Source organism: Neolamprologus multifasciatus, chromosome 5 (genome assembly GCF_963576455.1).
Source record: "Neolamprologus multifasciatus chromosome 5, fNeoMul1.2, whole genome shotgun sequence".
Taxonomy (NCBI): Eukaryota; Metazoa; Chordata; class Actinopteri; order Cichliformes; family Cichlidae; genus Neolamprologus; species Neolamprologus multifasciatus.
The window spans coordinates 2,374,250-2,389,917 of NC_140443.1; the positions used below are offsets into that span (position 1 = coordinate 2,374,250).

Genomic DNA, 15,668 nt, shown 5'->3' on the forward strand with positions numbered 1-15,668 from the left:
TGTGACAACGTTTTCATTTTTGATTTAATCAGCAAATTATTTTGACCAAACCCAGATTTACTGTCCCAGTGGCAAAGTGGAGACTTTAGACGACGATAAATGTGTTTAGGTGTCTTGAAAAAAGTAATCAGTAACTAATTACTGATTACTTCCCCAAAAAAGTAATCCTGTTACTTTACTGATTACTTATTTTCAAAAGTAATTAATTACTTAGTTACTTAGATACTTTTTAAAAACACGATTTACAACCTGAATAGGTGATAAAGTGATAGATCTTTCAGCCCAATTCTACTTTTTCTGCATAATCATCATACAAAATGTAATCAAATGGAAAAGTCTCTTTTTAAAACTTGTTTTATTAGTTTTAATCTTTTAACTTTATGCATCAAGCAAACATTTAATTATCTGCAACATTCTCTGACTGGAAGAAATTAGTTTAACATTTAAACCTATTTTCTGCACATTCCAGCACATAAAATAAAATATTTTGTGTGTTTACACTCAGTCTTTCAAATAGATGCAAGTAAAACACAGCAGAAAATAAATAAAGTCAAAGACTAGCGGTCCTGTTGCTCTATTTTCACCTGTAAAGCAGGAGTGGGGTAGGCGGAGGTTTACCCTGGTGCAGGTGTGCCGCGGTCAGTGGAAGGATACGCAGTTTCTCTGTGAGTTTCCCATTACGTCGTAGCTACTCGGTGCTTGTTTGGAAGTTTAGGGGTTTTTTCGCTGTAAAAAGAAGTTTTCTTCCCACGCACAACGGACACTAATGTTTTTGTCACTTTTTATGGAATCAAACTCAAAGTAAGGTCAGTACTTCCACGCTTTAAACGCTGCACGCTCATACTCTCTCTGCACTCGATATATGATCCATTGTTGATCTGCACACAGCTGTTGTCACGAACGTCGCACTCGCTTACGTCACTGTCATGAGACATTCTCGCAAAAAAATCACAGTTTTAGTAACGCAGTAACGCAGCGTTCCTACGGGAAAGTAACGGTAATCTTCTTTAAGTACATTTTGCTTTCCTAAGCCTGTTTTTGAACCAAAGACTTCTTCTTCTACTGCAGAAGAAGAAGAGTGTGGTCAGGTTGTGGAGCTGCATAAAACATGGGCGAAGGATAAAGATTATTAGATTAGGGATTTGTTGGAAATAAGTCAGCGTTACATGAAAGAGAGAGACAGACTTGTGTGGATTAAAGAAACAAAGATATTGCACTTCTCAGTGTTGAAGTATGAGTGGAGGGATTAACGGGGAGGTTCAGATGGAAGAAGAGGAGTTATTAAATCATGGTGAGGATTAGAGGCTTGGCAGAGAGATGTTGTAAAGCTGTCCCCTTCGCTGGTTGACTTACAACAAGAAATATTAAAGTAAGGGAGAAGACTCGGAGGAGGACGGAGGGAGTAAGAGAAAAGCGATCAGGTGCTAACAGCACAGCAGAGTTTCAATAAAGAGGGTTAAAGGAGGGAAAAGTAGAGCAGTGAAGAGGAGGATGATGCAGAAATACTCAAATGTGAAGGTTTGAATTAAACGAAACCAGAAAGAGTAGAAGAAGAACAGCGGGAGTCCTCCACCTCTCTGCTGATAAATCATCCCAGCAGTTAAGATTTTTCAGCTTCCCTCAAGTGGCCAGCCACGTTCTCACCTCACCTCCTGTAAACATAATAAAACTACTTAATCCCCCGACCAGGAGCGAGACACGCTTGCTTCTACTCTGCAGGGAGATGAAGGTCACAGAAAGCATGTGAAGCATTCAGAGGCTCTGATTTTATAAGCAGGTCCAAAGTGTGGACGGTGCCATCGCACCAGGAGCGGCCGAGCCTCCCGTGTCCTCCTGCGGCGTTAAATACTTAACTTCTTTGAAAATCCAGAGTCTTTGTAGGGTTTTCTGTGAGGTGGCAGTGAAATCATCGCAGTGATGCCTGCAGGATTTCTCTGCCTGGGCTGCAGGAAGGCCTGCAGACGAATGAACCGAATCAACAAGAAAACAAAAATGTTTCTTTTCCTTTTCCCGTTTTAGACATTTTTATCCTCTCGTCATTCAAACAAACCTCTCCTTCAACTAACATAGGAAGCTGTGCACAAAGAGTGGATATCTGTGAGCAAAAACAGCCTATTTCAGGAGCTCTGGGTTTGAGGATGTGGGTTACAAGGTCACTGATACACAGTCTGACTCTTTGATATCACTCAGCTTTTCTTCTCTGCATCGTCCTGACCTCCATCAGCTCAACACAAGAAAGCATCGCAGGGTGCTTGTGCGTTAAAACCTGCAGTGATTCCTGATGAGGCTGCAAACCGGGATGTGACACAGCTTGTTGCGTTTACTCATTGTTTGGCGGCGACCCCCGCCATGCAGCAGGAACAGAAAATAAAGATGGAACCAGCTGATAACCATGGGAACGGTTCTCCACAACAATATCGCCCACTTATACTCTGTGGCTGCTTTACGGCTCTGATGCGTGATACTGGGACACAGTTCATAGACATTTAATGTAATCGGTCCAAGAGAACAACCTCCGAGGATGAAAAAGAGCCAACGCTGGTGTGCCAAACGCTGCAGGTCCTCTAATGTTTACTTAAGGTTCCAATAGTGACTCATAGACTCCTGTGTTAATGTCCAATTTTAAAGCAGAAAAACACATTTGCACATCACTTTGCTAACCAAGCTAATTTATAATAGCTGATAAAGTTACAATAAGTGTAGCCCAGCCATGGTGGCTGATCCTTCACTTGATCCCTGTTTCTTTTAGTGGGTTTTTCCATTCATCCATGTAAAACTGTACTGATTTATTAGTTGCATACTACTCTTAATGCTCTGGGTGGACAGGTGATGCTAGTACAGCCACAGTGCTAAATGTTTAGCTTAAACTAACAGTTGTCTTTGACCTGCAGTTGAACTGAATCTGACCCCCACCCCTCAGAAAAATGCCATAAACATCTGTTTTATTTTTAGAGCTGCCTTGAAAACTTGGCCCTCTTATCTCGCTGGCGTTGCCACATTGTTTGGCTGTGAAAGAGACGGCGTAGTGTGTTTGTTTGTGCATGTGTTCAGTCTGAGGGACTGAATCACACGACAGACAGACAGTAGAAACAAACGATGAGTTTCCTTCAGGGATTTATTTAGAGTCTCGACAACACCCAGGTTTCCTTGGGTACAAACACACAGACGGACGAGCGTCTTCACGTTTCTTTGTCTCCGCTGCAGTACAGTTTCTCAAGATGCTCAGTCACATGTTTGCATGTCAGACGAGCAGAGAGACGCTTTGTCCTCATCTGTCTCCACGTTGACACATCTGAAGAGGCCGCATCGCATCTGTGTGTGCTTATATTTTACACGTATAATAACCGATGCAGGCTCTCTCTGTCTGTTCCCTGGGTTTTTAACCCTGGGGTGACAGCTTTACTGTTGTTTACTTGAAATTTCCCACACATTTTTAAGTGAGCTCTCATCAGTAGGATGTTTGCACCGTTTCTGCCTCACTGTGTGAGGATTCGGCTCTGAGAGATTTCCTTCATCTAAAGAAATGTTTAAATGAGCTGTGTTTGTTCTCCGCTGTTTGACTGTCATTACTGTCAAAGTTTCAAACAATAAAAGGAGCCATTACAGCCAATAATCCGTCATCACCAGGAATTACACAGGAATGCTTTTCATTTGAAAGGGTTTTATTTGCAAGTCTGCCATTAGGTGGATTAGAGTTGCAGGATATTAAAGGCTGTCATTAAGTCGAGTCATTCTCAGCTGCTTTGATGCGTGTAGTTGCATTAAACCTTCAAAACATCGTCTAATTAAGCCATCAGTTTCCCTCGATTGCATCTTTAAGGGAAGTCTTTTATTTTTCAGTGTGGCAGAACTGAGAAGCCAAGGAGAAATTCCTCAGGTTGGAAAAGCTTAGTGCATCCCAGAGTGCATCCAGTATGGAAAAGCTCTGATGATACCAGCGAGCTCTTGAACGTTTTAGTTCTCACATGCTCAGAGCGGTGCTGCCAAGTCCTGAATTAAAACACGGCTGAGGGAAAAACCTTCAGCTGTCTTTCTTCTGTCAGCAGGCGTCTGTCCAACCTGTTGAGCTCTTTAAAACCAGCTGACAAGATGTTAGCCAGCCATCCGCTCTGATCGATTACGACAAATTATGGTTTGATAACATGGGCGAGTCCTGTGCTTTACGGGCTGGAATAGTTTAGGTTAGGCTATGGATAAAGTGGAAGGAATGAAATTAAGTTAGGGCTGCTGTTGTTGTCGTTAATTTGTTACTAGATGTGCTTCAATAAGCTTGATGAAATCGGGAGATTCTATTGGACTGAACAGCTGTTAACATCGAGTTTTATTGTTGCAGGTCCAAGTAGACACAAAGGAAATGTACAAAAAATGAAATGTAACTGAAATGAGATGTGAAAAAAGGCCACAGAGAGAGAAAACGAAGATGACCACAAAGAAAAACCACAGAGCAAAACAACGATGAAGGGCCTTTAAAGGACCACAGGATGCCTGAAAACATCTCCAGACACACTCAGACTACAGACGGAGAGAACGACCACAAACAGGCTCACAGTGACTAGAAAGACTCAAAATAACGAAGCCAACATATGTAAAACTACGGAAGACACCATTTATACCTGGATTGATTTCACTCCTCTGTCCCTTCGTCTGTCCATCGTTGCATCTTATATTTTGCGGACAGTGTTGTGGAGTAACGGAATACATGTACCGCCGTTACGTATTTAAAATACAAAATATGAGTAACTGTATTCCGTTACAGTTACCGTTTAAAAAGGTGGTATTTAGAATACAGTTACTTTGTTGAAATAAATGGATTACACGGCGGTACTTCCCTGTTTCATATTGTGGCGGGTCAGGACTGTTTGGGTTTTGTTTGACAGCTACGTTCTGTTGTTCCAGGTGGCAGCGTTACGGTTGCCATGGTTACAGAGTGACGCTCTCTCTGCGTGTTTCCTGGGTGAGAGAGCGCCTGTTGTTGTTGTTGTGCTAAGCTAACAGGCAGAATGCTACAGGTATAGCTCTAAAGAATGTAGCATCATGGGCAGTGTAGTCCGTGCTGCAGGGAGAATGGACTGCCATACACGTTATGTGTCTGTGAGCGAGGGAGGGAGAAAAAGGAAAAGTACGAGCTGTCATCGAGCAAAAACGGGAGCTGGAAGCATGTAAATATAATAATAACCACTGCAGCCAAGAAGAGAGCCTGACGAGCCCAGCTGTAAGTAAGCTATTAAGACTCGACTGTACACCGTGTTCATGTTTTCCTCCGAAACAATAAGTTCTGTTGGAGCAGCCTTTCAACGCCTCTCTCTGTCTCTGCTAGCAAAGTTGACCCAGACAACAAAGTAAAGCTAGTTTTCAGCTACGAGCCGACACAGAACCCACCGTATTAGCCAGAGGTCCCTTTACTACGGTTCGGAGCCGCGGACCTTCAGTAACAGTAATAAATCACAGCAATAGTACATTCATGTAGTTGTAAACAGCATGATAATATATTAAGTAATCCAAAGTATTCAGAATACGTTACTCTCATTGAGTAACGTAACGGAATACGTTACAGAATACATTTTGGGGCATGTAATCTGTAATGGAATACATTTTAAAAGTAACCTTCCCAACACTGTTTGCAGAGGACAATCAGATTGAGCAGAGTTACTAACAAGCTGCAGGTACCTGCCTTCCCTCTCTCAGCAGGTACGTCTCCGTTCATCCCTCAAACTAAAGTCTTGAAACCGGCCGTCACCGTAATGTATGAACGGCACAAAGTGATAAATTGACCCGGTTCCCTCGTGAGCTACATTCCCACATTAACCGAGCCACCGCCTCGCTGTACTTCCTGCGTGCTGGAGAGTTATCCAGGTGTTTGTGATTTGCTAACGATGAATCCAAAGTGCAGAGGAAGTTTGGGAATATGGGAAATAAAAAAAGAAGACCAGGTTGTTTGTTTTCGATTTTCGCGATTTTCGATCTGGACAGTTTGGCTGTTTCTGCAAAAATGTATTTAATTTGAATTTAATTATCTGTGAATATCAGACGGAGCCCTTTGATGTCTTTATCAGGTGTCTGATTCCCAAATAACCAAACTGAAGAAGGTAAACAAACTGTTTCTTTGCTTCTTGTTCGACACATGAACGACGACCTCACGCTCCGACTCGTAACAGTCACGACGTCAGCCGAGCTTTTGAGTGTGTCTGCAAACACGCTGGACATGTTTACGTCGTCTTTCAGCATCCGTCTTCACTCAGCAGGCCAAGAAGAACCTGACACATTATTTATGGTCTGCCTTTGGCTCTCTCTCTCTCTGTCTCTGTTTTTGGAGTGTATGAGCGCTGTTCACGTTTAGGAATGTTTTCTAAATGAGATATGCAGCTAGTGCCGTTTGCCAAGAGAACATCCAGTGTTTTCTCAGATCAAGATGCCAGTAAGCCCCTCTGGATGGATTCTGGGCTCCTCCGATATGAATGTAAACATATTCCAGTTATAGTTTATCCTTGTTGACTTAATTTAATGAGATCTGATTGCACAGCTTCTCCTCATAAACTGACACAACTCTTCTTTTCATGAACCGCTTTGTGACACTTCAGTGGCTTTGGAGCGAGTTTGCATATTTCACCTGATGATGCAGAGGTTTTGGATGATTTGCTATAAAATGAGGCATGACTGATTTAGTACAGCCCGCTGTGAGTAATGTGATGTATTTTGATTTTAAATGGGAATGAACTGTTTAAACAGTGTTCATCCTGACCACTCAGAGTGCTTCACGAACCACGTTCCCACAGCGCTATCTTCCAACGTCTTTCAAGCCACCCAGAGAAAACCTGCTCAAAGAAAGACTCATTAATGCACACATAAGTGCTGCTGCAGGATAACTGCATGCATTACCGCCCACCGGGCTGCTGAGTGTTGATGCTCTCTGTGCAAAACACTGCCAGAGCTGTGGGTACGCTTATTAAAGGACATTAATGCAGCGACCACATCATGTGCTGCAGAGCCCTGAATAGTCAGATGACATCATCACAGAGAAAACTCTGGTGTTTGTTTAACCCACATCATTAACTGCAAGTAGCTCAGAAGTCCTCTAAAGAGGTCGCACACCAGCTGGTGCAAAGTCTGAGCTGCGCATCGCCCCCCCGTCCTCCTCAGTCATCCTGCAGAAGCTCCAAACTACCATGAACCGAATAATTAAACTGAGCTCGACTGGAATAACTCAACAGTGAAGCTGCTTTCATCTGGTGTGTTTAAATAGACACACATAACGTGCTCTCCTCTGCATACGTTTTAATTACCGAGTACTTCATAATGGTTAGCAGCCTCTCCAGTTTGCAGACAAACTCCACAGTCCTGCACGGTGGCGGTGGTCCTCGTTCTGCTCCCGATACCACCAGCCTGTAGGTTAAACACCGATGCTGTGCATGCAGCGTGATCTCACGACGAAGCCGAACACAGCAGGTTACGTGTAAATGTTTCTGTGAAGGTGGAGCCAGACTGGGTTCGTCTGAGGTGCTCTTGGATTATGAGCATTTTAAGCTTCTTGAGCTTCAAAGCATATCTAACATAACGTGTCATCTTTGTCCTGTTTCTCATTTCTCCTCCTATCAGCTGCCGTCCTGAGTGTGATGTAACCGGTCAGACGGTCCTTCTTCACGATGATGCTGATTTTTGCTGCAGCCCTGCAGGCAGCAGGTGCAGTCAGGACCCGAGAAGCGGCGTCCATGCACGCGATTTTCACGATGCTGTTTCTGGTCCCTCTGCTGTGGCAGCCTGCAGCATCGAGCGCCAAAGCCAAAACCTGGAGCCAAACGGGGCCGCGGCTGCAGCTCTCCCACTCAGGTAAGAATCACGTCAAAACGTGCTGAGAACAAGTGCTGCACTTTTGAAGCCCCCAGTGTTTGAGGACTTTTCACTGAACAAATAGACGTAATTATTTTAAAGGTGTCACAAATAGGTAAAAAGATTGGCTCTTAGGGTCTTGGGCCCCTGAGCAGTTTCCCGCTTTGCCCAGTTGGTAATCCATCCTTTGGGTACCAGTAAAAAGAAACAGAGCAACAGACCAGTCAGTGAGGATTAGACCAGTCTAAAAGCTGTGGGTGCATCGTGGGTAAAGCCTGACTTTCCAGCTATTTAATAAACAGAATGAGTGAAACCAAAGAAAATCAAGTGCTAGCTGTGATGTTTGGATGTTAGAACCTCACATCTGCACTAGGGATGCACCGATACCGATACTGGTATCGGGTATCGGGGCCGATACTGTAAAATGTGTGTGTACTCATACTCGTAAAAGTTAACCGATACCATGAACCGATACCAACTTATTTCATTAATCAGAGGGTGGCTTGTCATTTCTGTTGTAGTTTTTTAGATTGGCCACTAGGGGGGCAATTATTATTTTATTTATTATTTATTTTATAATAATTATTTTTGCTTGTTTGTTTACAATATGGACACTCTGCAATAATTTAAAAGTTTATTTTATTCCAAACAGAAGTGTTTATTTATTATTCTGAAAGCTCGAGACAGTGCCAATAGTTCAGTGATATTTTGTTAAATTACAATGTGGAGACTCTGCAATAATTTAACAGAAGTGCTTATTTTTCACTTGAAATTTTTTTGTGGTCATTTTTATTAAGATTTTATTTTTTATCGGCAGGGAATAAAATAAAACCTGTCTTCCAATTAATTGTATTTGTGTGTGTGTGTGGTAGAAGTATCGGTTTTTGTACTCTGTATCAGCAAGTACTCAGATCCAAGTATCGGTATCGTATCGGTTTGAAAAAAGTGGTATCGTTGCATTCCTAATCTGCACCACAAACACACCAATGACAGACATTTACATTTTCATGTCCACAGTTAATGTGACTCCTTTGGTCTCTAACTCATACAAACACTTTAGATTTAAATTTAAATCTAAAGTGTTTGTATGAGTTTTTGTATTTTGTATGAGTGTTTGTATGAATTTGCCAGTTTTGTGGACGATTTAAGCAGCACCATTAATCACGACTGTCACTGCTTGTAGCTTTCCACAGAGTTTTTCATAAACTCATGAAGACTGAGCGTCAGAAGGCTTTTTTGGATCACAGTTGGCCATCGAATAGATTGTTTCAGGCTTTCTTTGGTGGCCAGTAGCAGAGCTAAGAAACAATATCTTCATAATTGAGTTTAACCTCAGAGGAGGAACTTTTCCATCTGTCTTCTTCCCTTTTTTCTTTTACTATTTTCACATGAGAAAACTGTGACTGTTTCGTATCGTTGTTGGGTCGCTGCCTATCAGTTAACGTCCCCACTTGTACAGTCGAGACTTGATTAAGGTGCTGGTGAAAGTGGATGTTGGATTATTTCCTGGCTTTTGTGATGTCTGATGGTAGAGCGGTCTGTCTGTATCCGGCTAAAGTTTTTCAGAAGTAAAGTCATAATCTCTGGGGGCTTATTGCAGTCTGGAGAGAACTTTATAACTCTGTCAGTGAAGTAATGTCTATAATACACAAAGTGATCCGGGGACTTGTGTCGCTGTAAAAATGTCCCCCACGTACAGCAAAGTCACATTTTCCTTTACTTTCCCAGCGTTTTAAAGGACACTGAACTGCGACGCCATCGATAACAAATGCTTTTTGTCTTCAGTAAAAGATTTCATGAGTGCAGTGAGCAGAATTGAAGTGGGAGACTCTGTTATGAGCTAACGGTGGCTGTAAAACACTCCTGATTGGAGTCAGCACCTGCAGGTTGCTGTCGTCCCCCACATTCAGACTTCATACTGCAGCGTTTAGAAGATGCAGATGAAGGAGTTTGGCTTTTTTTCTTAAAGCTGGAGGTTAATCCTCAGCTTCAGTGTTGTAGACATTAAACTGTGATAACCCTCCATCGGACACAGGCCGCCCATATGGAAAAGAAATAGTAAAAACATATATGATTTACTCATGAAAGTGGCCACTTTCTCATTTCTTTCATATATTGTTTTAGGAAATATCCAAAACATACAAGTTTCATACAAGACAGATAAAAACTTCATAAGATTTATATATATCTTTTCCATGTGGGCGTTTTATCTCCTCTCCCGTTAGCCTGTCTTTAAGCCGGGCCCTGGATTATTGTTGGATTATTGATGGATTATTGTTGGATTATTGATGGATTATTGTTGGATTATTGTTGGATTATTGATGGATTATTGTTGGATTATTGTTGGATTATTGTTGGATTATTGATGGATTATTGTTGGATTATTGATGGATTATTGTTGGATTATTGATGGATTATTGATGGATTATTGTTGGATTATTGGCTGGTTTAAAGATTTTGTTTCCCAGATAGCGAGCTTTTACTTTTCCTTGGCAGAATTATGAAACACCAAACAAATACTCCATTGATTTTGAATATTTTGAGGATCTGTGATGATCTTTTTCTTTGTTTTCATCATATCGTCCAAAATGGACACACGTCCAAATGGACGTTTCCAGTTTTTGGATGTCAGATGAACCAACAACCTGTTGGCGTGATTGACAGCTCAGAATAATCCTTCTGTATCTTACACTTTGTTTCATTACCTAAAATGAGCAGCTTTAGCTCCTCCCACCTTTTCCTGATTGGCTGCCCCTCACCACAGAACGTTTTGCTATGCCAGCCCTGCACTGATGACGCTCTCTGACTCACTTTAGCGTCACATCTGATATTTTCTGTGTTGTTTTCTATTCAGATTTTTTCCAGATACTTTGTTTTATTTCATGATGTTTTATAGTATTTTATGTTATTCCGATTGTTTCTCCGTGGGCCCCTCAGGTAGTGAGGTTACAGCTTCAGTACACGTGGTGTGTGCTGCACCAGGTGAGCTGCAGGGATGCATTTTTTATTTTGAAGCCGAGCGTCGCTGTGACGGTGAGCGGAGGTCAATGAATGTGCAGCTTGTGGTTTGTTTTGAGTTGTTTGGCTGTCTGACCAACGTGAGCTTTTGTTAGCACAAGTTTGTGATTCCTTTGAGATTACGGTCAGTTTTCACAACCAAGAAAGGCCCAAAAAATGTAAACAAAGTACAGATCCTAAAACAAAGTACGGTTGTTTTTAAGTCTGGTTGCTCCCTTCACCCCACCAGTAAGGAATATACTTTTTTCTCACATGTTTATCACTCCTACTCTCGTCTGGATTATTTTTTGGTCAGCAGCTCACTGCTGAGCGACATTTCAGACATTGAGATTCATCCTATAGCTGTCAGCGATCATGCTCCTGTATCTCTAACACTAATGCACAAGAATAATACTATGCCAAGTAAAAACTGGAGATTTAATACATCACTGCTTAATGATGAAGACTTTATTAAATATTTTAAAAAAGAGTGGACTTCATATTTAGACTTTAATGACACTCCCGGAACATCAGCTTCTGTTTTATGGGAAGCAGGGAAAGCTGTGATGAGAGGTAAAATAATTTCTTTCTCATCACATAAAAAGAAAAAAGAAAACAAAAATATTCAGGAATTAGAAAAAAAACATCAAATCACTAGAAGAAGCCTACGCGTCCCACCAAGATCAGGAAACATTGAACAAAATACGCAAAACAAAACTAGAATTAAATGAGATAATTGATAGAAAAACAAAATTCTTAGTACAAAGACTACGCTTACAAAATTATGAACATAGTAATAAATCCGGTAAATTTCTAGCAAACCAGTTAAAAATAAATAAAGAAAAAACAACTATATGTGCTGTTCAAGATTCATCTGGGAACACAATATATGAACCGAAACAAATAAACAACATTTTCAGGGATTTCTATAAAACGTTGTATTCACCACAAATAAACCCATCTAAAAAGGAAATTGATCAATTTTTAGACAACATAACTCTCCCAAAATTATTAGAATCTCAAGCAATGGCACTGGATTCGCCACTGACATCAGGTGAACTCCAGGAAGCCCTGATAAATATGTCCAATAATAAGGCTCCAGGTCCAGACGGCTTTCCTGCAGAATTCTACAAAGAATTCTGGACGATTCTAGCACCAGTTTTTTACAGAACGTTGTTAGAAATCAAAGAAAAGGGCAGACTTCCATCAAATATGAATTCTGCAAACATTAATCTCCTGCTAAAACCAGGCAAAGACCCTGTATATCCCTCAAGCTATCGTCCAATATCCCTTATTAATGTAGACCTCAAAATAATCTGCAAAGCTCTCTCGAAGAGACTAGAGAAAATAACCCCCCTCTTAATTCATCCTGACCAAACTGGTTTCATAAAAGGTAGGCACTCATCAACAAATACACGTAGATTACTTAATTTGATAGACTACTCATACAGTAAAAACCTTGAAACTACAATATTTTCCTTAGATGCAGAAAAAGCGTTTGACAGAGTTAACTGGAAATTTCTATTTGCAACTTTACACAAATTTGGTTTTGGATCTTCTTTCATCAACTGGTTAAAAATATTATATAATTCCCCAACAGCTTGTGTCAGAACAAATGACCAGACATCCTCCAGCTTATGTCTCCTGAGGGGCACCAGGCAGGGATGCCCACTCTCCCCTTCACTGTTTGCAATTTTTATCGAACCACTAGCAGCAGCAATTAGACAGAATTCAGCAATTAAGGGCATAAAATGCAAGAACGTAGAACATAAAATCAGCCTTTATGCTGATGATGTGTTACTCTTTCTCCAAAATTCACAAACCAATATCACTGGGGTGATTGAATTGATAAACTCTTTTGCAAGAATATCAGATTACTCAATTAACTGGTCAAAATCTACAGTCCTTCCTATTAATTGCTGCTTCCATAATTCCTCTTCTACTCCACTGCAATCGGGAAATATAAAATATTTAGGTATTAATATTTCTCCCAAGCTTGCAGATCTAACTAAATTAAACCATACCCCACTTTTAAAGAAAGTAGAAGGTGATCTGGCTAGATGGAAATGTCTACCCATATCACTCATGGGAAGGGTTGCTGCTATAAAAATGATGGTATTACCAAAAATAAATTATTTATTCTCAATGATCCCAACTAAACCGCCGCAAGATTGGTTCAGATCTCTAGATTCATATATGTCCAAATTCCTTTGGAAAAAATAAGCCCCCACGTATAAGCTTAAAAACACTACAAAAGACCAAGGATAAAGGAGGATTAGAACTACCTAACTTTCAGCACTACTTCTTAGCCAACAGGCTTCAGTTTATCTCAGGATGGCTAAAACATACCCTCTTAGATGAACCTTGGCTAGATGTAGAACAAGCACTTTGCAATAATCTAGAGATTTCAGATCTACCATTTATCAGCTCAAACATCCAACGACATGAATGCTTCAAAAGCATCAACATCAGCTCTTCTCTGACAGCATGGTGGGAGTTTCTGAAGTTGACAGAGTCTTCATTAATCCCATGCAAACGTACACCTATCTGGAACAACCCTGACATATTACAAAACAATAATATGATAAACTTTTCAGATTGGAATGGTAAAGGAATCAAATATGTAGAACATATACTAGAAGGAACAGAATTTATTTCATTTGACAGACTAGTTACACAATATGGGATCAACAAGAAAAGATTTTTAGAATATCAACAAATTAAATCCATAATAAAAAATAAATTTAAACTGGGTCAAGTTGAACTACAAACACCACCAAGTGTGGTTCAATTTTTTACTCTTAAAACCCCCAAATTACTATCCAAAATATACAGAATGCTTTCTAAAACAGATGAATCAATATCACTTCCTATTGCAAAATGGGAAGCGGATTTATCAGTTAACTTAGACCAAAACTTCTGGTCTCAGATTTGCTTAAAAACCTTTCATCTAATCAGAAATCCCAGTCTTCAATTAATTCAATACAAAATACTACATAGAGTGCACTATACAGGTCATCGGATGTTCAAGATGGGCTTTGCATCTACCAACAACTGCTCACACTGCCAAACCAATTCACCGGACAATTATATCCACGCTCTTTGGTTCTGTCCACCAGTTCAGAAGTTTTGGCGCGAGATATGTGAAGACTTATCAAAGTGTCTGAAATGTAACATTCCAACTTCCCCCTTAGTGTGTTTGTTGGGCAGCTTAGATAATGTCACTTCAGAAAAGAATATAGCCCATATGGTTTTCACTGCTCTATGCATAGCCAAGAAAACAGTCCTCATGAACTGGAAAAATAAAAACAATCTTAATTCTAACCAATATAGAAATTATCTATTAGATTACATTAGTCTTGATACAGCCTCTGCCACCACATCAGATCAATCGCTCTGGGCTCCTCTGATCAGCTCCATCACCTAGTGGGGGTGGGGGGCCATATTTTGGTCTCGCCTTCACTGTTGTGATTGGTGTGGGGGTAGGGTCAGGCTTGGGGCGTCGGGGGGTTCCCCAGGAGCATCTTCCTTGGGGGGCTCAACCCGGGGTAGCGGTCATGGCCAATTAGGGGCTCTGTTGGCTCTTAGGTGACGGCTTCCTCGTGGCTACGTGCAGCGGGGCTAGGGGAGGGTCTGTGCTGACAGACGGGGGTTACTGACCTGGTAGCCTGGCTGCCCCTGGGTGGGTCCGGGACGGGCGTGAGGTTCTGGGGGCGCTCCGGCTCTGGCCTGGGGCCCTGGCCGGGCCTCGGGGGCCTGGGTCCTGGTTGGTGTGTTGCCGGGGTTGTGGGCCGGTGGGTATATGGGGGCCCGCCACTGGCGCAGGGTGCCGCCGGTGCGCCGAGCCAGCTGGGGGGCTCTTCAACTGGTGGGGGGGGGGGGGTTGTCACATCTTGCAGGGGCTTTCCTCTCTCAGGAACTCTCTCTGCAAGAGGGGGAGATACAGGAGAGGTGGAGGAAGATCTCAGCCTGGGCGTCTATTGTCTTATGTAGTCTGGAAGATGAGTGGATGATGGGGTGGGTGCAGTTTTCTCTGTTGTGGGGTTGAGTGGACTGCCCCGGGCTCTGTGGGGCCGGGCGGCGCCGCTGCGCTGGGCCCCGGTTCGGATGGGCCTGGGCCCCCCTTCCCTGGTGGGTCGCGGAGTATGGGGGTGCCTACTGGGGTCAGCGGGGGAGCTGGCCCCAGGGAGGGGTCACTTGCTCCTCCCTTCCTTCCCTCCCCATCTCCAGCTGCCTCCCTCTTCCCGCTCCACCACAACCACCCACACATGCAGGGCCTTGGAGTGGGGGTGTGTCACCAGGGTGCAGAGGAGGTAACCCCCCCCCCCCTCTGTCCCCTTCTGGCTGCCTCTGCCTCAATTTTATCCCGCAACTTAGACATTCACATTACTCACATTCTCATTACACATAAATATAGGATCTTGGGGGTGGGCACGCTACACGGAATCCCAATTACCATCAGGGTGTACACCTCACCCCCGGCGTCGTTGCCCACCTCTCAATTTTAAATACACGTAGACATTGAGGGCTAGCAGGAGGGACTATGCGCTTACCTGCTGCTCTCTGGCAGGTAGCTCCATGCCCTCCTGGGTTTTAAACGCACCTTAGAACACACATACATCAACACTACAATGAGCGGGTGGAGGGAGGTTAGGAGTCTTCTCTCACCCTCGTTCTCTGCTTTCTGCTGGAGCAGGGGGGCTAGGAGGAGGAGTTGGCCGTCCGACTGGGGTCCGGAGTGTGGGGCCTCCCTGCTGCTGCGGAGTCGGGGCGGTCTGCTTCTCCCCACTGCAGGGAAAAGGGTAACACAACCTGGGTCTGGGTGCAGTTCCCCCCTCCAGGGGCAA

General features: G+C 42.7%; 1 protein-coding gene and 1 long non-coding RNA gene across 2 annotated transcripts in view; both read left to right on the plus strand.

The window, feature by feature from the left end:
* LOC146517771 (semaphorin-3D) overlaps positions 1-15,668 on the plus strand; it is a 124,435-nt gene that overhangs the window by 44,068 nt on the left and 64,699 nt on the right. Inside the window, exon 2 of the mRNA XM_085160405.1 lies at positions 7,594-7,824. Within this exon, the coding sequence (XP_085016531.1) occupies positions 7,641-7,824 (184 nt within the window). The 5' untranslated portion in view covers positions 7,594-7,640. The remainder of the gene's footprint in view (positions 1-7,593; positions 7,825-15,668) is intronic.
* Positions 14,958-15,668, plus strand: part of LOC146517773 (uncharacterized) — a 36,454-nt gene continuing 35,743 nt past the window's right edge. The window contains exon 1 of the long non-coding RNA XR_014874210.1: positions 14,958-15,668. This exon is cut by the window's right edge and continues 18,069 nt beyond it. This is a non-coding gene — a long non-coding RNA (uncharacterized LOC146517773).